This window comes from Dermacentor silvarum, chromosome 6 (genome assembly GCF_013339745.2).
Source record: "Dermacentor silvarum isolate Dsil-2018 chromosome 6, BIME_Dsil_1.4, whole genome shotgun sequence".
Taxonomy (NCBI): domain Eukaryota; kingdom Metazoa; phylum Arthropoda; class Arachnida; order Ixodida; family Ixodidae; genus Dermacentor; species Dermacentor silvarum.
Genome location: NC_051159.1, coordinates 177,483,584 through 177,506,979, shown reverse-complemented (window position 1 = coordinate 177,506,979; position 23,396 = coordinate 177,483,584). Strand labels below are relative to the sequence as shown.

Sequence of the window (23,396 nt, the reverse complement as noted above, 5' to 3'; positions counted from 1 at the left end):
GCCCTTGAAAGTTGTTTTGTTAGAAATTCAAAATTAAGAAATCCATTCAATAGTGAAGAATGTCATAATCACAAGGAAGTTGTGATGTTCTCTTTTTAGTGAAGAAAAAAAAAAGCATTTAATTATTGTTTTTGAATTCATGGAAACATTGAAACCAGTTTACATAGATATTCACAAGCATCCACCATTTTGTGCTGCTGCTGCTGCTGCTGCCAACTGAGAAGTCAAAAAAGCAGTACATAGAAGCTAACAAGTGGCTAATTCTTGAGCTTAGTGTCTCAGATGGCTCATGTAATGGATATGGAATAGTCATGAAATTGCATGACGACTGCATATGACAGCCTAATAGTCTAGCAGACAGTGGTTGTCTGCTAAAGAAACTGTAAATGGGTTGGTACATGTGTGCAGCTTTCACTGACAAAACCATACCATGCCATGACTCATTATGTGAAAACACTGGGAAGATGGGTTCCAATATTGCCACAAGGTTATTGGCACAGCTCGGCAAAAGAAGCGAAACTCACTCAGATTCACTCAGAAAGTATGTTTGTTTTTTTTTGCTTAGGGATCACTCAGACCAGTGGTGCACCGACAGGGGGGGTTTCGGGTGTTGTAACACCCCCCCCCCCCCCTCGATGTCGAGTTAACACCCCCACCCCCTCCCCCCCCCACGCGTCCAGCCCCACCAGTCCAACGCGTACCTTCAGTGCTCTGTTCACATTGTCATTACAATTCAGGAGGGGGCTTGTGGTCGAATTTTCCTGGTCAACAAAAACACTATCACTGTCTTGTATTTATTCATTCGCTCTTAAATTACATTGAGTAAAACGCTGAAGAAATAAACATCGTCATCATCCTTGGTGTCCTTATTATTATAATCATTAGGCGTTTTATTTGCTGTTGGATTACTCTGGCTAAAGCAAGGAAATTACATATTATGCAAAGTGATTGCGCCCCCCCCCCCCTCCGGCACAAAAATTCAACCCCCCCTGGCAGAGATCCTGGGTGCGCTACTGACTCAGACTCACAAATTATACTCAGCCGGGCCCACTCTGACGCAGACTCACCAATATTCCACTCAGCCAATCTTACTCGGACTCAGACTCACCAAAATTCTACTTAGCCGGACTAAATCAGACTGAAACTCACGGGTCAACCTAAGTCTGAGTGAGTCGACTCATGAGTGAGTTTGCCAATCTATTGTCACTGGCAGTTTTAAGTGAAACCATTAGGAGCTGAAATAAAGTCCTCACGTTTTTTTTTTTTTTCATTGTGTTTTAATTTTTGTTTTATGAAAGTACAGATGTGCTAGCTAGCCAACAGAAAATTCTCTCAGCACGTGTTTGGTAGATACAGTCGAATCTCGATGATACGAATCTCACGGGGTCACGAAAAATATTCGTATTAGCTGAAATTCGTATCATCGAAACAATTAAAACTAGCTAAAGTATGGGGGGATCAGGGGATCAGATCGCGAAAATCGCGATAAAATTTGATTTTTGAAAACCACACGTTCCGGTATCTGCAACGCGTAATCTACGCTGTATCAAAATGGTTTGGCTGAAAACGCACTAAAAGTGACCGAAAAAGATTTATTCGTCAGTGCGCAGGGCGAGAAAACAGCTTTAAATTGCACAAAATCACCGCAATTCACGGAGACATATCTCGTATTTCCCGCCACCGAGCGCCGCCATCTTGGTATCGTTCGAAAGCTCAAAGTTTCACCGTTCCGCTTCTCAATTCGTCTGTCGTCGCCATCTTGTAAAAACGCGCAAACACAAAAGAAGCGCGGGTCTGCGATAGGTAGTCACACGGGCCCTCCGATGAAAGCTGGCCTCCGATTGGCTTCCGTGCTGAAAGGCGTCTCTCCATTAGTTGCTGCTGTGGCAGGGGCAAGATGGCAACCGCAGTTGTCTGCTTCGTAAACCACGCTGGCGTCTTCACTTGACATGCAGAATTCGGATTACTGAGAGTTCCCAGGTTAGTGATGGATCGCCGTTCGGATTGTCGCACGCCTTCGGAATACGGAAGCGCAAGCCTCCTACGGCAAGAAAAATACGGCAATTAGCGGGAGAAGCGGAGGAGCACCCCACTGAACGTGCTGCGCTACCTTGCACCGTGGATTACGTGCCGCGATATCTTGCACTGTGTGACTCCAGCAGCAAAACCGACAATCGCCCTGTGCCATTGGCACCGATAACGCAGTCGACCGGAAGACGCGCCAACGGAGGCTCCCGCGCCTCGGCGTACGGCCGCGCGAATCAGCCGAGATCATATCTCGGTAGACATAGCTCGCTGCGACTAGGCAAAATGGCGCAAACACAAAGAACGCGGCCCGAAGCACAGCAGCCACTCCGTCCGATAGGCGGCCGCCGAAAAGGAGGAAAAGCACAAAAGCAACAAAAGCGCCACCCCTTCAAACCCTTCGCGCCCAGTCGCGGCTCTCCGCGCTGTCCGGCGCTGCGTCCGCGCCTCCGCACCAAAAGAGAAAGCGAGAAAGCGCTTGACTGCGTGCTGTTCTCTTTTGCAGCCGTCGGTGGGGCGGCGTTTATTCGTATCAACTGACGCGGGTCGAAACTCGATTCGTAACAACCGTTCTCTAGCACAGTGCAAAGTAATGGGGCTCGGTCGGGACCACGGAAAAATTCGTATCAGTCGGAAATTCGTATTAGCTGTGATCGTATCATCGAGATTCTGCTGTATTTTGGCCTGTGCAATAAGAAGTATGTGAATAAGAATATTGAAGTATGGTGCTACATATATAAATTATGTGCATTCAACATCATCATTAATGCATGTGGGCATTACGCTTGATTTTTGTGTTCAAATCCAGCATGAACCACAGCCAAAATCTTGAGCTTTAAATCAGCTCAAACTGCATTACCTGCAGTCCTGTCTACAAGTGCACTTTTCTAGAAAAAATTAGTAGCCCCTCCCCTGTCGAGGAAATGGGGGTAAGTTAAGCTTGTGTGCTTCTTCGGTGTTCCTCCAAACGAATTGCACTAACGAGTATCACATTGTGCTCGAACCACAATCAGTTTCGGATGAGAAACTTGCGTTGAAACCTGGCCATCACACCAGATATTGGCGCTAGCGTTGCCGAGGCGTGCACCACCGTTGTCGGGTTCCTGGAGGGCTAGACGACGCTGACGTTTGGCCTCAACATCGCACTCCCTCAACTTGGGGTCCGCGGCTATTCGCTGACATTTCGCCTGGGCTTCGGAAGCCCTCACACTAGAATACGCATGTCGACGACGAGCCCTTTCCCGAGCGCATTCATTCTCGATGGATTTCCATGAAATTTGTTTAAAAGACGTAAGACAATGAATGGCTCATACCCCCATAAACGCAGCCTCCCCATTACGATGACAAAAGAGAAGTGAAATTCTATGCTGGAATGATTAGCAGCAATGCAGCCAGCTGTGGAAGCAGACGACGACAATGACAAACTTGGGAGCAGTGGCACGCGCGCACGAACGCGTGCCGACCACCTGTGCCGCTCTGAGAGCAGCTGGTTTTTTTAGCATTACATCACCGGCGTGGGATAGCGTATACAAGCTTCGCTTGAAAAATATGAAATTTGGAAGCCCTATCGATCACTGGGTAACCCAGATTGCCACAGCTGTGCTTGTTATACTTTCGGTAGCACTTGAGCAGAACAAGAAGAGAGGATGAGAATGTATGATTGCACACACTTTATAATATTATTAGTTAGAAAAACATAATGCTCCAAATATCGAGTAAGCAGTGTCTCCTGCAAATAGGAAGCCAAAAGCAAGCAGTCCGAGAAACATACCGCATATTTGTAGACTTTGCCAAACTTGGAATGGTGGCAGGTCTGAATGGCACTGTTGTGGTCCATCTTTTCAGTTTTCCAATTGCTCTCATGGAAGATCTTCAAGGCTGTATCCAAGGCCTCCTCAGCTTTGCGCTTGTACGAACGCTCCTGTTGACCCCCCCCATGTGTAACAGGCATAAATTTATCACTGCCACAAGCATTAGCGGTGAAATTAAATTATCACAGAACAAAAATGCATGGCTTCATAGGCACAATTCACAGGTGCTCCCTTCTGAAGGTACTATGTATCACTTTTGTGAGCTTTTGCACGACAGCACTGAATGCATTGGCACATATGACCAAGAGCGTTTCTGGCACTGTGCAAAACTCGCTATCAGTTCCAGGAATGCTTTCAGCCGTATATGCCGGCACCGGACACATCGAAGTACACAGCCAACAGTGTCTTGACACTGCGCACAGATAGCAAGCTTGGCAGAGCGCGAGAAACGCTGTCGGCAATATATGCTGATGAGTATGGTGTACAGTTATGTACAATCTCCAGAAAGTAACACTATCTTTGAAATTTGATCACCTGAAAATACCACTCTAGGGATTTGTAAATCATGGGTACCAGGACTAAATATTTTGTACATTTACAATAATGCAGCCACAAATGCCTGAAACACAGATAAAAAATCACTAGCCCTTCCCGTGTCGAGAAAATGGGGGTAAGCGAAGCTTGTCGCGTGTGTATCTGGTGATTTTCTTTGTTTTTCTCTCTATCTGTCTTTCTTTCTCTTTATTTCTTTTTCTCTTTCTTTCTCTCCCCTTTCTTTCTCTGACCTTTGTGGTGACTTTCTTTTTCTCCCTCTCCTTCTATCTATCTTTATTTCTTTCTCTCTCTCTCTTTCCCCTCTCTCCTTATTTCTTTCTCTTTCTTTCTTTCTTTCTTGTCCCTGGTATGTGCCATTGAGCTTGGACTTTTTCTGCACTATCGCCAGGATCGGCCCACTTTTCAGCACGACACCGCTGCCGCCACTACCACCGCCAACACTTGTGAGCCTATAAAGCTTCGCTTAAAGGCATATGGACACAAAATCTAAAAATTTTAATAAAAAATGCTGAAATTGAATCCTCAGTGTGTGATTACGCCGAAAAGAAGCAGTCCCTTAGCGCACTTTTGAGCCGATGGCTTTATTTTAGGCGTTTTTGTGAGCGCGCGCCTCGCTGCCCGACCTGCGGGAGTTGGAAGGCGTGACGTCATGACACCCTCGTTGGATAGCCAGCCGGCCAGCTGCGGTCATTCGAAGCGCGCCGACGCCGCCGTCGCGAGCATGGATTAGAGTTCTGGTGCCTCTACCAGCAATGAGTACACGTCTAAAGACGGGGACCATTCCAACTTCGCAAGAAATATTACCGCTTACGGTTACGAGCCTTCCGCGTCAAGTCAAGAAGAAGAGCAGGCGGCCGTGGAAGTGCCAGTCAGGTTTTCGCAAACCGTAGTGCGAAGATTTAGTTCTGCACCAGACACTTGTGCAAGAATTATTTGTCATTTGCTCTGTAAACTTGCGTTTTCAAGAGCGCACGCAGGCGAGGCAGCTGCGAGATACTTCAGCACTGTGTGGATGACTGAATAGTAGTTTATGCCGTCGACGTGAGCAGCTGCTGTGAGGGTGTGCGACTGTTTTCACAACAAATCCGTGCAGGGGCGGGGCCTCGCCTCGATGACAATTTTCTTCTTTTTTTTTCCTTCCTTTCTGTTTGGCGGCGGGAACGGAGAACACAACACGCTGGGCTGTTGGTGACTTGGCACAACTGTGGCGGCTGTTAAGGGCTCGATGGTATTCCTAAATAAACGCATCACTGTTTTGATGATCCAAACATAATCTCACTATCAGGGAGGGAGCAGTCTACCTGACTGGAGCAGTATTTTTTATTTGGGATGTTGCTACGCTGCGCTCCACAACACCCCAATGACTGCCGCTTCGCCACGGTGGCACCGGGGCACAACCAACCGCGCCGCCAAACAGAGAGGGGAAAAAAAAGAAGAAGAAAATGGTGATACCAAGAAAGAAAAGAAAATAAACTTGTTGCCGAGGCGGAGTTGGAACCCACGTACCTCTGGTCCCGAAGCGAGCGTCGTAACCACTAGGCCATACAGCCAAGCTTCGCATGCATTCATGCGAACATGATTGCGTTAGAGCGTCATGTTCGTCGAAAAAAAAAAAATGAATGATGTCGGGGTTTCGACCCGACATCATCGAGGCCCCCAGCCTCGCCTTCACACTGCTCAAGAAGGCTGCAAGTGAACGAAAACAGTACCGACATCTTTTCGCCTCCTCTTTTCAAACGCATAGCTGATCATTTCTGCCTTGCGTTTTCGTGAGAAGACCGATGGCAGAGCATCAGGCTTTAGGCAATGCCTTTTGAGCGGCATGCCGAGGCTTTTCAGCAAAGCCGGGCTGGTCACATAATCATCATCGACGAAGTGGTCCGCGCAAATGAAGTTATTTTTTAGAGGTCTCCAGGCTGGGCGTGATGGCCGACAGGCAGGTATTCAAGGTTTACACACCTTCTCGTCTCTGGCAAACGTGTGCGACGGCGTGTCATGACCGACGATGCTGTTATAAGAGCAATATCTGGGCATTTCCTTCCGGCACGACGAACGCGTCAATACCGAGCGACGACCGCGGGAAGGCACATGTAAGACGCACCACCTGCGTGGAGCGCCGATGGGGATAATGTTTCGGACGGACCACATGCGAAGATCGCCGAAAGGGGTTAAACAAACGCTGCAAGGGACCGACACCCCCGGAAACACTGCGACGGCTGTGGCCGACCTTGGCCACGCTCGCGCGGGTGGGTGGGTGTTATGACGTCAAATTTCAGCTTCTGCCGGCGGCCACTTGGAGGAAAGGTGCAACAGAAAATCGCAAAAAAAAAAAAAAATATATATATATATATATATATATATATATATGTTTCTCGTTCTTTTTTTTCAAAGCAGCTTGTTGTATTCGTCATTTTCAACAGTTCAACCTTGGTCCGACGCAAAAAACCACCCGGCAACTTTTGTGCCCGTATCCCTTTAAAGGAAACTGCACAACTTTCGTTATGCGTATTGTGTTGCTATCATGTTGCTGATTACAGCAGCTTTAGTACGTATTAGGCCATCTCATATCTGCCAAGCTTGAAGAAGCTAAATCCGGGAAATCAGACTGGAGGGGGGGGGTGTCAGTCGTTTACCCCTCCCCCCACCCCCCCCCCCACACCCCCCGACGTCTATATTTACAAGTACTGACAGGAGATCATCATTACAATTTCATTTACAGATATACAAATTACCACATGAACAACAAGGTCTCACTTTTGCAAGCATTTTGTTGTCGCTATTTTGCCTTCAAACATTCTTTAAAATTATATTCTCAGGCCTACGCAATGCCAGAGCAGCTGACACCGAGGAGAACGATGGAGAGTCGAGTATTGCTAGGCATTCGCTCGCTAGCTTCATGAGACTAGGGCCACTAGGGCACCCAACAACTCTGTCAGTGTAAGGAGCGGCTCCGCGGTTAACGAAATAGCGCATGTATAGGGTTTTCCCTACTACTTTCTTAACGATGTTTTGCACGATGAACTTCGAACTGATAGGATTGGGTTGGATTCCTTTTGCCAATGTGGCCTGACAAAGCGCTGGACGCGGATAGAAACGGGACACAACTGCAATTTCCGGGAGATTTTCCTGTCAACCGTACAACCGGAAGAAATGGTCCAAATCCAGGAGTCTCCCGGGTAATCCGGGAGACTTGGTAGGTATGCCATCTTGATGACTTGCTTGTGTCAGAACATTTAAGACCAAACATAAATGCACCCTTGGAAGGGCTATTAATTCTAGCAGATATCCTGTCCCTTTGAAGTTGTGTACATGATGTGAAATGAATGGCAAGTCAACTTCCATTAATTCAACCTTGACAGGATCCTAGGAGATAAATTATCTGGTGGGTCGAATTAAACGACTAGGCAGAAAAAATGTCGAAACACACTGTTGCTTTATTTGGCAATATTACAAAATTGTAATGTATCCCTGAATGCACACCCAAATCTAACACACAACCAATTTTACAAGGAAAGTGAAGCATGCCTCTAATTCTGGAAATCAGGAAAAGGCCAAATTGGCAGCATTTAACATGACAGAACGAAAATTTACTCTTAACGTCCATCTTCATCACTTTGAGACAGCTCTTTATCGCTATGGACCACAACAAGCTGTCCTTCATAGGGTCCATCCTGTTTTATATCCTGCATTTCTTTTATGACTCCACAACCTCCGTGAACAGGATGATGGCCCATGCCTAGACTAACCAGTTTGTCAGTGTCACACAATGCAAGACTCTGACATGCCAAAACATGTGACGAAGCTCTGTTGTTGCTAGCATAGCACATAAAATAAATTCTCTTTTGATTGCACTTTTGTCACAAAAGCAGCACGTCATCACCAACCTACACAAAAAAATTGTTTTGTTACCATCTTGTGATCACAATGGCAATGACGCCAACACCGCGAAGTAGTTTGTTTCATATACAATTGTAATGCTAAGCAATTTCTGACCAATTTTCTAAAAAAAAGAAGGCGAGAGTTGGAACCGGGTAAATATGGTAATAATTTATTGTGAGCTGCCATTTTTACTGGAAACTTGGCTGAGGTAAGGCCAAAAATCGCTGCATTTTGCAAGAGATGTACCAAGCTCATCTTGTTGAACAACGAAGTGATTGCGCAGAATATTAGTAAAACTCACCTCAGGGCCCAGCAACTTCGGTGCACACTCTGGCTGCTCAAATCTGACACGCAGGTCGTGAGGTAGCTGAATATCACTTCTAACATGCACGTCATCTCCTGCTAAAGACTCATTTTCAGATCCTGTAAGAAAATATACACATGGTCTGAGTGTATATGTTTGACCAACCTTCACTTTGGTTTTATAGCAAATACATTCATCTTATATCGACACCTTTTTTCCCCCAAGGTTCTGAGCAAGTATAGTAAGTGTGCGAGTACTGTACAAATATTTTTGTAAAATTTTCTTTCCAAGCAGAGCTATGGTTGTGGCCACTACAAGTTCATATCACTAACTAGGCTAACTTGCTTCTTTTAAAAACTGCCTGCCTCCCCACCAACTGCCCATGGACAAAGCTGAGGTCATCCAAGTGAAGTGAAATTACGTGTGTACTACAAAAGGACAAAAAGATGGTTTGCACTCTGTATTCCTTCACTGCAAGTGCTGCCATGACTTTGAAGGTGAAAGGCAGTTTTGGGCAACTTCAGCAATGTTTTTTATTGGGTCGTAATCCTCATTTATTGGCCCTTTTCGGTAGAATATGTACAATTGGGAGCATGTGCAGAAAGGGCAGGTCGCTTTCACAATACTATCTTGCAAAATGTATGAAAGCAACAAAAAAATGATTACGTAAGAACGCAAAACATTAAAAGCACAGAAACACAAAAATACATATGCCATAGGCAGTTCATTTCATTCTCTAAAGGCAACAGGTAATAAAGACTGGCTAAAAGTGCTAGTTCAGCCACTTAAGCGATGAATACTAAAGCGTTGAAAACACACACAATGTATCACGTTGTGAAAACACGACACAGAACAGTGTTGCATAAGGTAGGGAAAAAATAAAGGTTGCGAAAAAGACATATTCAAGTGATCTTGAGATACAATGCCAATGGGGGAAGGGTCAGAGATGAGTTTATGGCTGTGATGCTAAGCCAGGAATCATATTCTGATCAGATAAACCAAGCAACACAATTTTAGATTGTTTCTGGAGAGTTAGATACATTTGATGCAGAGACTATTTTAAATAGCCTATGCATACTGGAGTTTCGTGTAGATTACTGTTTTGTAAGCTAACAGCAGCTTTTATCATTTCAGCTACTACAATAACTACAGCATAATCTGAATGAAGAAAGGTCTTACAATGTTTCACGTGTCCACAATTCTGTGGCCATCGACATGTACTATAGGCACTGATGCTGATAACCACAGCATAATTAGCATATGTACAGTCAACGACCAATTTTTTGGACATGCCCAATGATTCGGAAGCTTTCGCGGCACCGCCACGTACCCTATAGAGTCAATGTATAAGAACGTCTAAACTTTCGGACGCAAAAAGCCTTCGCCGTCCGACTTTTCGGACTATTTGCCATAACCGCAGGTCCAAAACAGCGTTAATCGAAGCCACCACCGCCGCCATTTTGATTGTCTCGCCGCCTGTAACCAGCGCTCTCGCACGCAGATCCGCTGGCAGACATAGCCACCACCGCGTCAATGCTAGGCCTAGCTGCTTCAACGTTCGCTACCAAGCTTTTTGCTGTCCGTGTTTTTCATTGAAACAGTTCACCGCTATTAGCAATGCCGCAGACTCCGCCATTGTAATCCTCGCTAATGGCTTCGAAGCTCAGAAAGCATGACGCATTGCATAATGCCAAGTCTCCAAAATCAGCTTTGCCTCAATGCAGCAGTGTTATGCGGTGAAGCATACCAAGAGTTCAAAGGGGCAATTGTCATGGGACATTGTATGTTTCCCTTAATTATACATGCGTGCAGCCGCCATCTCTGTTGTCTTTTAAGCAGTTGAGGATCCCTGTGGTGCTCTGCAGCTGCATGTTTATAATTGGACACTTTCAGCATCTACTTGAAGGTGCAGGCATAAAGGCATGCTTCTGAAGCAACTACACAAATCACTGGGTAGTGCTATTCCAAGTGCAGTGACTACTTCACTCACAGCACAAGACTAAGCTACGCTTCCAGAAGTCTAGTTGGTGCTTCAAGCGGAAAAATATCAGCCAAATGAGCTTAACAAACATCCACAAGGTAAGTAAACGCGGAAGATTAATCTGGTCGTAGCAGAATGTTGTACGTGCGTTTTTATGCAGGTTATTTGGCTGACCCCCCAAAACTGCTTTTCCTGGCAACCACACCACAAGCGAGAGCAAACAGTGGCGTGTCTCACCACTTTCGGGTGAGTAGAAAGTAGTGCCGCCATCTTCACTGCGCGCATTCCCTCGGCCAACGGACGACGGAACAGGCGGGAAGGCATCGTTGACTATGCGTGCAAGCAGCTGCGAGGCCCGGTTCTCGCTAGGCACCACACGAAAGTCCAAAAACCAGGCCTGCCCCCAGGGCAGCACGAATGAAGTCACGAGGAGCAATACTCCGGCAAGGACACCAGAGTTCACTGCTAACTGGCCCTGCCAGTCATACAGGAAGGTCTTGCACATGACAATGGCACCACTCAGTGTGGTCATGAGTGCGACGAGAAGCCAGTGTTTTGACCGAAACACAATGTATGCCAAAAGCAGCACCACAAAACGAAGGGCAGATAGCACCTGGAAAAAGAGCAGTGCATGAAACAATATGACAAATCAGTTCTGCAGAAATCCACAATGTGCAAGAAGCTTTGTGAAAGATAAAAATTGTCATACACCTTACTGTACCACAAGCTACAAAGAAAGTGCAATACGGATTTCTGAGAAAGTTTGGCGCTTGAAGAAAGCTTTGGCTTGTTCCAGGAACCAAACCCACGACCAAGATAAATTTAGTGATGCTTCCTTTCTTAGAAACTTGAATTGGATTTCCTTTAAAGCTTTGTGCTACTGTCACGAGAATTCTATTTTTCTTTTGATGAGCAATATGCCAAGGCATGTTTTGTAGCACACATAACTTGGAAACTTCATAAACTGTGCATGCTCAGGTATCAAAAGGGCCAATAAATTACACTACAAAGGGGAACTACTTTTATGCCATTACTGAATGTTCCAATCTTGCCCCATGGTATGGAGTGGCTTTGATTAGCATTTTTCAGACTAGGCAACATCTAGAAGCACAGGTTCAGCCAAATACCAATTCGAGAAAAGAAAACTGTCATGGTCAAAGGTGCCAATTTGGTGGGGGGGGGGGGGGGGTGCATGTGTGTGTAATGGGCACTCTGTCACTGCGATAACTGAGGGCCCGTGTGCCTCTCTGCTACCCCACACCTTCAGGCACCACTGCTCATGGCTATTGTACACAAGCTGGAATCGATCAATGCATTGTGACTGAACTTCTGTTTTAACACACACAAGTTAAAAACCTGTGACAGTGACCCATAGAAGTTAGAAAACTGTAATGTAGTCACAGAAGTTAAAAACTGTACATCTCAATTTTCGGTAATGCACATAAAGCGAAAATTGTTATTAATTTTTAACATGAATGAATCGTATAAATACTAGAATTTTGTTTAATTTTTTTATTTAAATGTGCAAAACACATTAAGAATAAGCATTGAATAAAAATAAAAAATATTTCGTAGGAACCATTTCGGCATTCGGTAGGAAACACCACGGAGAAAACTGGAAGTGGGCTTCACCACAAGCCACATATGGCTTCAGTTAAAATTTGTACCGGCAGCTCTCATCACATATGAACCATATGTCATAAGAAGCCAATAAACAACGACACCAAGGACAACACAGGGGAAATTAATTGTACTTACTAATTGAATTGAATAAATGATAAATAAATGGAAATGAAAATGGATGAAAAAACAAACGGCCGCAGGTGGGGAACGATCCCACGTTTTCACATTACGCGTGCGATGCTCTTACCATTGAGCTACCGCGGCGCTGTTTTCCCATCCTCTTTCTGGGGTATTTATGTCTTACAACCCTGGGAGTGTTAGCCAGCGCCACCACTCACAAATCTAGGCAGTGGATGTGGAACATTCTTTCTGCCACAGGTGTCGAAGTACGTGATCTTTTTGGGTGAAGGCAACTGGTCAATAAACCCACACATGCTACCTGAAGGCATCAATGTTGCCGGATTAGAGACCCTTGTTATGTGTCGTCATTGTTAGGTGTCATTGTTTGTTGACTTCTGTGGGGATGCGAGATTCTCACGCGTCCCCTGATGTTGTTTTCCCTGCATGGCTCCCGTCTCCTGTAACCCGGCTTCCCCGCGTGGCGTTACGGCAGCAGCATATTACGAGAGATGGTGCTAGTGTTGCGCTGCTAACGCCACCTAACGGTGGGGGTTACTTGGGTGCAAAAGGAAGAAGGCGCTTCCTCTTGGCTTGGGGGTCGGCGAGCAGCATGCACGGAGCAGCATGCGCGTGCGCCGGCCCGCAAGGTGCAGGACACCAGTATGAATGAACACGGATCGTTCAAACTCGCCACTGTTCGCGTGACCGTACACGTGAACGACTAGGCGATGGTGTCATAGCATGGGGCAAACATATTCGCTCGCTATCCGGTCGCGGTGAGCCGGACTTCCTTGATTTGTCGCGCGCCCATGTGAATGTTCTATGGGTAGTAATTCGGTAAGCATGCATTAGTGTATGAAAGGTGTAATAAATGCCCTTTTGATTGTTTGCACTACTGTGTTGTCGTTCCTTTGTCCCAAGAGCATGTGTGAGACCCCACACTTCTTATGATATGATTAATAAAAATCGGGCCCCTCGGTTCCCTTTCTTCTCGTTCATGAACCATATGTGTACATTTTATTTGGTTTACATCACGTGTGTGACACCACTTTAGCCAGAAAATTTGTACCTGTGTTCTTGCTCTAAACCAACAAATAGCGCTTGCTGCCTGACACTCAGTGTTGGCCAAAGACATCTAGCCAGAAACTTCGTAGTCAATATTGAAACTCGGCAAGAAAAAACTGTTGTTTTTGGTATGTTGCCTGTGCGCAACTCATCTATGAAAGGTTAAAGGGATACGGACACAAAAGTTGCGGGTGGTTTTTTGCGTCGGAACAAACGTTGAACTGTTGAAAATGACGAATACAACAAGCTGCTTTGAAAAAAAGAATGAGAAACATCTTTTTTTTGCGATTTTCTGTTGCACCTTGCCTCCAAGTGGCCGCCGGCAGAAGCTTAAATTTCACGTCATGACCCCCACCGGCGCGCGCGCGGCCAAGGTCGGCCACAGCCGTTGCAGTGTTTCCGGGGGTGTCGGTCCCTTGCAGCGTTTGTTTAACCCCTTTCGGCAATCTTCGCACGTGGTCCGTCCGAAACATTATTCCCGTCGGCGCTCCACGCAGGTATTACATGTGCCTTCCCGCGGTCGTCGCTCGGTATTGATGCGTTCGGCGCGGCAGAAGGAAATGCCCAGACATTGCTGTTATACCAGCATCGTCGGTCGTGACACGCCGTCGCACACGTTTCCCAAAGACGAGAAAGTGCGTACATTTTGGATACATGCCTGTCAGTCATCACGCACAGTCTGGAGACCTCTAAAAATGACTTCATTTGCGCGGACCACTTCGTCAACGATGTTATGTGGCCAGCCCGGCTGTGCTGAAAAGCCCTGTCATGCCGCTCAAAAGGCAATGCTTGCCTGACGCTGTGCCATCGGTCTTCTCACGAAAACGCAAGGCAGAAATGATCAGCGGCGCATTGGAAAAGAGAAGGCGAAAAGATGTCGGTACTGTTTTCGTTCACTTGCAGCTTTCTTGAGCAGTGTGAGGGCAAGGCTGGGGCAAGATGCCCGAGGCTGGGCACGAAAGCAGTAATGTCTTTAAAAATGTTGGCAAAGCTTAGTAAAACAATACAAGGCTAGCGAGCGCGACTCACGAGATCAGACACACACACACACAGCTCTGCTTCTCCACAGAAAAAAACTGGGCAGAACGACAGACAGATGCTGCCATCTGTCGGCATAAACTACTATTCAGTCATCCACGCAGTGCTGAAAAAATTCAATTATGGGGTTTTACGTGCCAAAACCACGGTCTGATTATGAGGCACGCCGTATGGGGGACTCCGGAAATTTGGACTCCCTGGGGTTCTTTAACGTGCACCTAAATCTAAGTACACGGGTATTTTCACATTTTGCCCCCATCGAAATGCAGCCGCCGTGGCACGCAGATCTGAGGTACCCCGCAACTGCCTCGCCTGCGTGTGCTCTTGAAAAAGCAAGTTTACAGAGGAAATGACAAACAATTCTTGCACAAGTGTCTGGTGCAAAGCGAAACCGTCACGCTACGGTTCGCGAAAACCTGACCGGCACTTCCACGGCCGCCTGCTCTCCTTCGTCACTTGACGCAGAAGGCTCGTAACCGTAAGCGGTAATATTTATTGCCGAGTTGGAATGGTCCTCGTCTTCAGACATGTTCTCATCACTGGTAGAGGCACCAGAACTCGAATCCATGCTCGCGATGGCGGCGTCAGCGCTCCGAATGACCGCGGCCGGCCGGCTGGCTATCCGACGAGTGAGTCGTGACGTCACGCCTTCCAACTCCCGCAGGTCGAGCGGCGAGGCGCGCGCTCACAAAAACGCTAAAAATAAAGCCATCGGCTCAAAAATTAGCTAAGTGACTACTTCTTTTCGATATAATCACACATGGAGGATTCATTTTCAGCATTTTCGTAAAATTTTCACATTTCGTGTTCGTATCCCTTTAAGCAAGACGAGAGCATAGAATTACTATTATGCTGCACCAACCGTCTCATCAATTTTGAGGCTGTTGCTGAAAGCACTTATTACCCAACCTTTCAAGTGGAGTTTCCTATCTCTGATTTTTTCTTGTTTTCTTTGCTACCCGATTTAGAAGAAGAGTACATGCCTTTTTCTTTAGAGTACGCTTTATTACTTCTCTAAACTTGTATTTGTCTACTGAAGCAACAGATTAAACAAAATAACTGATGTTGCCTTGAATAATTCTCGAAGTCACGGGTCACTGAGAGTGACGTTACAGCACGACGATGTACATAGAGGACTTGCGATATATAGACGATTTCGCTCGCGCGATAACAGCAGCGATAGTGCGCTACCAAGAAACTTCCGGTCACGGGCCTTATCACTCTGCCGGATCACAAAGCGCACTCCTGCTAATCTATACCACCGCCACTGCCTTTCTTGCTCGCTATAGTTAGCAGACTACGTCACTGAGCCAAACCGGAAGCCGTCCAGGGTGCATCTTTGTAAACAGCAGAAAGGTCTACACATCACTCTCTGGCGGGGAGCGCGGTGCCCGCGAGGATAAGGACATGGTTTGAAATTTCCACTCTTTCCGCGGCGCGTAGAGACGTAATCACAGGATCGTTAAAGTGCATTGTAGCGTTGTATGCACTGCGCTTATCAGCTCAAAATGGCCAGACCTTCTTAGGGACACTTCAACAGGAAAACTTGGTTTTACTACAGCGAAAGTTACTAAAACTGCAAGCTAAAATTTGCACTCTTGAGTTTTTTTTTTCTGCATTAACTCTTATAGGTCACTAAGAAGGAATAGAAAATTCTTTGTAGTAGTGAAAACGTCACTCAAATGGCATTTATATTAATGAGATGAGATGCAACTATGTGTCTGTCTAGACCCTGGCTGTGTGCAACATGTTGCTGCCCAATAGTATCCTGTGATGCCACGCTCTGATCACCAGTGTGGGATAATCATAATTATTTCGAAACTGTTCATTAATAGCCATGTCAGCTTTAACATGTTTAGCTAAGTCAAGTTAGAGAAGCATTGAGCTTTTGTATACTGCCTTCATTTTTTGAAGTTTAGTATCACTCAAGAATCTCTTTAATAACCTACATGGAATGATAAGAATCAACATTGAGCAAAAAATTCAAAATGCATGTGAACCAAACTATCTATAGCTGCATCTGAACTTAGCAGCAAAGCACGCAATTCTTTATACAAAAGTTTTTACAAACACAAGCACTACTTTTGTAGACGTCAAAATATGTACTTACAGACATATCAAACAAGGAAGTTGAAATTCCATATCCAAGGATTTCTTTTTCATAGACTAGTCTGACTGACTTGTACTGCAGCTGAAATTAAAGAACACAAACCACAGTTTATACACTGGCACAGTCAAAAACTGGTTCCACAACTTCACTGCCAAGCAATGTTGTCATTCGGCACATTGAGTAATATGATTAAAATATAAATTTAGAATATGTTACAACAAACCAAGCTAGTTTAACGAGCCTAAGAATAACACAGGCAAACTCATTAAAAACAAGTGACTCCATGCGGAAATGGGACATAGTTGATCAGCATAAAGGAACAGTAGAACCTTATTGATAGGTTCCTGTTGTATCTTCCCTGCTTTTACACTCTGAAGCACCAGTACCTTTAGCTTCCATAGGAGCATGCGTATTAGCTTCTCGTTGGTTACGTTTCTATTCCCAGCTGCTACAACCAAAAGCTGCTGCGCCGCACGATCGCCCATCAGCAGCACCTACGTTGATTCCCGTGTCTCGCCACAGAAAATGCTCATCTCACCGCATCTGCTGTGTGGCACAGAAGAAGGATCGCAACTGCCATGTTCAGACTGCCACCAGTCACTGATCCGAGCACAGCTCACAAGTAAAAAAGTCAAGAGGAGATGGACAAAGGCAGAAGGGGTAGCCCCACATCCATGTTGGCAAATAATGTCTCATGAACATTGATACCTCACCCAGTTCTTTCAACGTACAAGGTGGTACGAGAACAAAAAAAGGAGGCTCCAAGTCTTCAAAAATAGGCTGTTGTTAATGATTCGATCCAGGCACTACATGAAAAGTACAAACTTCCTTTACTGATGCTCGGCTGCGACCACTCTAAAGAGTGTTTAATGCTCAACCTAACTGCCAGTTAACGGTAACAACCTTTACCGAGATTGTTTTCAATAGTTTATCAGCTTCCTATTCAAATTCAAATAAGGTGTTGTGGGAGAGTAAGTTTCTAGCTCATCAGTAATGCTACTGCAAGTGTTATCGGGTGCTTTGTTTTCCTGGATAATACGTTTTACATGGTCCCCCCAAAAAGATGGATCAATGGGGTTCTGCTGTATTTCTACACACAAAATGCAGTTCTGCAAAGGGGTCATCAAGTTATACCATAATAATTATGAGGTTTTAAGTGGATCATACTTTCTAACATTAAATACAAATGACAAGGTTTTTCTTTTTTCTTTCACAGGCCACCAAAGGAATATCAAACTTTCAGTAATGTGGCCTGTTCCTTGAATGACGAAACATAACTGTTTGATACTTACAAAGCCACCAGTGACTTGTGAATGAACAAAGGACAGTGCAAAACAATGTATATGCACTGCTAGTACGTCAATACATGCAATCAACCAAAAGTGAAGCATGCTTTAACTGCATGACCTTGTATGTATTCTTGATTATGCATAGGAAACCTTTTCACTTATATAGCTCAAGGCAAAAGTTGTGAGGTTGTGCATACCACATGAGGCCACTGACCTCAGCTACTTCGTCAAGCCGGAGTTTAAACAGTGAAAAGTACTCCTATAGCTCAAGGCAAAAGTTGTGAGGTTGTGCATACCACATGAGGCCACTGACCCCAGCTACTTCGTCAAGCCGGAGTTTAAACAGTGAAAAGTACTCTTCACAACAGACTTGTGACTTTATATTTCAACACGTCAGTATCTTTGCCTTTTCCTGTTCTTTGGTATTGTTTCAACTCTGGATATTTATTCCTGCAGCCCAGACTTCACTACAATACGGGACATAGTACACAATAAGTTCTCTTCTTACTGTGTACTGTTCATTTGTTGCTGGCTGTGGCTGCTATCTCCTACCATGCTTTGCTTTAGAATTTCATCAGCATTACACCACCTCTGAGCTAGTGGGGCGATGCCCACTCCTTTGAGGGATCAAATTTTTACAAGACATGGAGACAGCACCACTCCCGCTCACCATTGCACAGAGAATCCAGAGGAAGGAACAGAAGCAGACGTCAAATGTGGCCAGCAAGGCAAAGAACCTCCGCACGGGAGAGATCTTTTTCCCCACAGAAGCCCCCACTTTGAGCGCCTCCGCTGGCACTTCATCCTCCAGGTTAATGGAGCCATAATGAATCCAGTGGGGCTCCGGCCTTGGGCAGCCAGTGTCATGGGATGAATTCCCCGCCCCCATTCAGACTTCGTCCCCAGCCGGTGCTTGTCACCTGGCACTAGAGTCACGGAAGATAGTGAGATCATCGTTGTACGACAGTTCTCGACTGGCTGGCAGTAAATGCACTACTTTTGAATACCTGTCAATACTGTGATTTCATTATGCTTGAGCACACACAACACCTTGGCTTGCACAACTTAAAGTGTGCTCGTGTCTACATAAAAATTATTACACATCAAGTTTTCACACAAGCATGCTCATGTGTTTACCTCCAAAATGGTAATGGTCACCCCTGCATGCTTATTGTTTTCTAGTACACATTTGTTACAGAATAAAATGAGGATACACACGCGTGCATGTTTTTATTTATTTATTTATTAAAAAGAGATAATGGTTAGCCCTTTCCTCTGACTTCCATTCTTTGCAAAATGTTTTTCATGCCACTTTTGAAAAATTAAACACCCCCTAGCTCATCCAACTTTCCACAATACTGGTGGCTAGGCAAGCCTATCTTGTCCATTTGCTAGCATTACAGTTTACTGAGAGAAACCAGGAAGTAAACAACAAGCTATGTTCAGCAGGCACAAAGGTATTGGAGTCCAAGCGGCAACAAAATCAACATGGGGACTAGCAAATACACATTAGTTACCCACTGAGCTTCAGAATATTTGAAGGCAATGGAAGCAGCCATGTGGAAACAACCTTACAGTAATATCCCATGTCATTGCCCACCTCCAAGAGGTGTAACTGTGAAAAAAGATGATGGCCATTGTCTTGGTGTATAAGCAGGACATGTATATAAAGTGAAGCATGAAGAATTACCAAAAGTGAGTGATAAAAGATGCTTTATGAACATTAGCCAGTGACATACAATGAGGCTTTAGAATTTAGCTATCCCTATCTATCTAATCTGCCACATGTAGCTGACAATGCCCTATCTCACTTGCCTGTGTGAATCTACAAATAAACATGCACCCTGCATGTTTTTGTGAAGGTCACATGCAAGAAAAATACAAAATGCCACCTCTACAACCGTTGCTTAGAATGTGCAGAGGTAATTGTGTCAGTGTATCAGTGAGGTGCATGAAGCTTCCAATAGCTCATTTCTTGGGGTAGTGTGTCAAAATGAAACCGTCTAATACCCGTGTCACACAGGCGTTTGGAAGGCCTTCCAACCGATAGTCAGTTGACTCAAAGGTCAAGTTCGAGCTGCTACACGGGCAGTTTCGAAGGCCGCCCAGTCAATAGTCTATTGAGTCAACAAAACCCCCCACCCTACAACTCTATCGAAATCTCGATGGCCTTTGAGCAACGGAAGCGGAAACAGCGCGAACATGCCCTCTCGTTCACAGTGTGCTCGTACTCCATGGTTAGAAAGAACAAATCAAACCAAAATGCTCTAAAAATACTATATATGTGTTATTAATTATTTAATAAAGTATTTTTGCCACTTGATGTGTGTGAACTGCACATACTCTCGACAACAGCGACGTGCTTGTGTTCATTCCTTACTCCATGTTGTCAGTACACTCTCCCTCTACTCCATGTGCTGCCGGCTGCCGTCATATCGCCGCCATTTCGCCGTATAAACAAACATAAAAGAAATTATAGTGCTTTTAAGTGGTTTTAATGTTGTTTAACTTTGATGACATGAAAACGAAAATAAAGATCCTCACCGCCACACAATTTTGCGAGAAACGCCTGAACCACTCAACGGCCTTTCAAAAGTGCCGTGTAGCAGCGCGACAACTCCTTTGAGTCGATAGAGTTGTGGCGTTTCGAAGGCCGTCGACTGGACGGCCTTCCAAACGTGCCCGTGTTGACACGGGTATTATACCTGTCCATATTTGCTATCATATTACAGCTCACCCAAATACAACACATTAAACAATATAGCTTGTGAAACTTCATATAAACAAACCAAAGTAATCTACAAACTGGGAAAATTTCACTAACAATGAAAAAAACATGCAAGAACACTAGCATGAGATTTTTAGTTGGCAGCTCAGTGTTGCAGAATGGCAGTGGGTAGTAATCTGGATAAGGTCTTGATCAGTTCTGCAGCTTACTATGCACCCATTCATGGAATAAAAGCTACGATTTTGTTGTCACAGATTAACATCAAAGCTCCACCCATTTACTCAGCCTGCTGAAAAGTACATTAAAGGAAAAGTCATACCTTTGCATTGTGAACCTAGAATCTTGGTCCCTGCATTCTCCCACCTGTGGATAACAAACATTATCAGTAAGAGCAGCAGCTACATATGCCAAAAATAGGACTGATGAGGTGAATTTGAGTGCACACAACCTCAATTGCCGGTATCAATGTGCTTTTGTGCTTTCATTTGAAGGATACAATCACACTGACGTTATCATACACAATGAAGATTACTACAGCAGCATATCATGCAGGTAATGAAAGTAGGGGTGAACAGGAAGGCGGATTACCGGAGATTTGGATATATTTAATGGCAACTTGAAATGCCAACTGCTCATGATAGAACAGCTCTAAAGGTGGTTGAGTGCAGAAAGGTAGGAAGAGAGACTGGAAAGTAGCTCTAGACATGACTTGCATTTACTTCGTTCCTGTGACATAACCATGAAATACGGCCGACCGCGTCAGCATGCCATTCATCTGAGCCAATCTACACGATGAAAGACATGAGGTTTTGGCAACCAGATCCACGATGAACAACACCACATTTAACTTGACACCGCCCATAGATACGTATTCCCTCAGGCCTCTGACAACACTGTAAAATACTATCAAATGATACTTGATAAGAAGACAAAGCGGCAGCATGTGAAAGTTTTGTCGATTAAAAAAGAGTAATCATATGATTGGGGCTCTGACAAAGCACGTTGGTGAAAAGTGCCCGTTTCTGACAGGACATGGTTACAAAGAACACAAGTCGCAAGCGCTTAACGGAATGTCATCAGTATATCCTAGCTTTTCCAGGCATTTTGAGAATGACAAACACATATCCTGCTGAGTCTTACTTTCAAACGTCGGGCAGAGACGAGTAAAGGCAAGCTTCAAATTACATGCTGAGCCTTTCGAATGAGCTGCACTTCGCGCGAAGTACACAGGCGCTGGCATGACAAACTTACGTCCTTCAATCGGTAATTTGGCACAGGTGTTGTCCGTTTCAGCACTTAAGGCAAACTTCCGCTTATTTTCAGTACCATAGCGGCTCCGAATTTTGTGATAAGCTGACAAGCGGTCACTCCGCCTGTTTACATTTCTTCGCCGCCTGGCGGACAGACCTTACAGACCAATGGGCAGACCGACAGACGCCAAGCGGGTATGGCGATACAGCTGACGCGGCTGTCTGCTTTCGCGAGCTGCAAACCACTGCAAACTTCATCTTTTTGTCAACCGCAATCTAAATGAAAATGAATACAGCTACAGAAGAACTCTTACGTTAAACAGAAAGCTATCAAGTCATGCTTATAAAGTACCTTTCACTCACGTTCACTCAAATCAAATATGAAGCTTTGAAGTTTCGGTTTCGAGTCAATGTCAATCTTACTGGGCGCGTTTTTCCAAAGATTTCTTAATGCCACTTATAAAAATATTTTCTTTGATGTAAATAACCCGGAAAACATGCTTTGGCGAACCAAGTATGTTCGCAGAGGCAATGCTGCGAAAATATGACTGAAGGTACTGGGTCGTGCGCCTTACGCTCGTACGTGTTCCCAACAAACTCAGACTCTACTAGGGCTGTCTGCACCAAACTGAAAGTAACGGAGTAAGGTGCGCGTCCTCTTAATTCTATAGTTCTTCGAAGTCCCTGAATAAGAAGCCCCGGTGCTGACGACACAACAAGAATACAGGGACGCAGATGCAGGGATTGGGAGAGCTCCGCAGCATATCCGATCCGTTAACGACTGATTCATTCACGTGCGCTTAACGTTACGTAATTTCGGAGCAAGACAAATAGTCATCAACAGTCGTGGTCACGTACGGTACTAATATGCACCGCATATCTCCAAGGTTATGGCTTCCTTCTTTGGCACGATACGGGCGGGCCGATATATACTAATCAAGCGCCCCCTCCCCCATTGCAACATATGTTGATCATGTCGCAGTCTTCCTTCAGCCCATAGCAGGTTAACCTCGGGGTATTCAAGGCCTAGCAAATACGTATGATTTTTATTTAAATGGTAAAGCGCATATAGCATCACATTAACTATTAAATGTCCATATCTGTAGTACACGATCGACCCACGTTTGGGTGGCTGTTTGGCGCCCCTGGGCATGCCCCCTACAGTCGTTCTGCGACTGGAGCACCGTAGACTGGAGTCAATCTGGGGCGCAAATTCCACCTTGTTGGCGTATGAGCTAATCAGATAGGACGCAATATGGCGCTATCCGAGCTGACAAAAAGGTGAATTCTTCTACAATATGGCGGAATTTGACAGGCACACCTGGACCGCCGACAATTCCGGCCAACATAACCAAAATTTCTCTTTTCATACCACTAGCCAGTATTTCCCCCCCAAAGAAAGTGTTTGCTCCGACTACTCAATATTATTTTAGAAAAATAGGGTGGCAGACACCATGGCCTCTTCCCTCTGGTTGTTCGAAAGTACCATTCCGCGATTATGATCAAAGATCAAATCTGCAATCCAGACAACGAAAGTTACTTATGATGGAATTAATATAAGTAGGATCTCGTTAGACGGAACCTCAAAAAAATAATAATAAACACGGTGAATTATGTT

At 45.1% G+C, this 23,396-nt stretch overlaps 1 protein-coding gene across 2 annotated transcripts in view; it reads right to left on the bottom strand.

Moving 5' to 3' along the window:
* Positions 1-21,963, bottom strand: part of LOC119456452 (steroidogenic acute regulatory protein-like) — a 39,665-nt gene extending 17,702 nt beyond the window's left edge. Inside the window, exons 1-7 of one of the 2 annotated variants that reach the window (XM_037718241.2) lie at positions 21,780-21,963; positions 20,848-20,891; positions 18,471-18,726; positions 16,512-16,592; positions 10,793-11,168; positions 8,572-8,693; positions 3,797-3,946 (exon numbers count right to left, since the gene is read on the bottom strand). In XM_037718241.2, coding sequence (XP_037574169.1) covers positions 3,797-3,946; positions 8,572-8,693; positions 10,793-11,168; positions 16,512-16,592; positions 18,471-18,689 — 948 coding nt within the window. In that variant the 5' untranslated portion in view covers positions 18,690-18,726; positions 20,848-20,891; positions 21,780-21,963. The remainder of the gene's footprint in view (positions 1-3,796; positions 3,947-8,571; positions 8,694-10,792; positions 11,169-16,511; positions 16,593-18,470; positions 18,727-20,847; positions 20,892-21,779) is intronic. The other variant, XM_049669876.1, reaches the window with a different exon arrangement.
* Between the last annotated feature and the right edge of the window lie 1,433 nt (positions 21,964-23,396).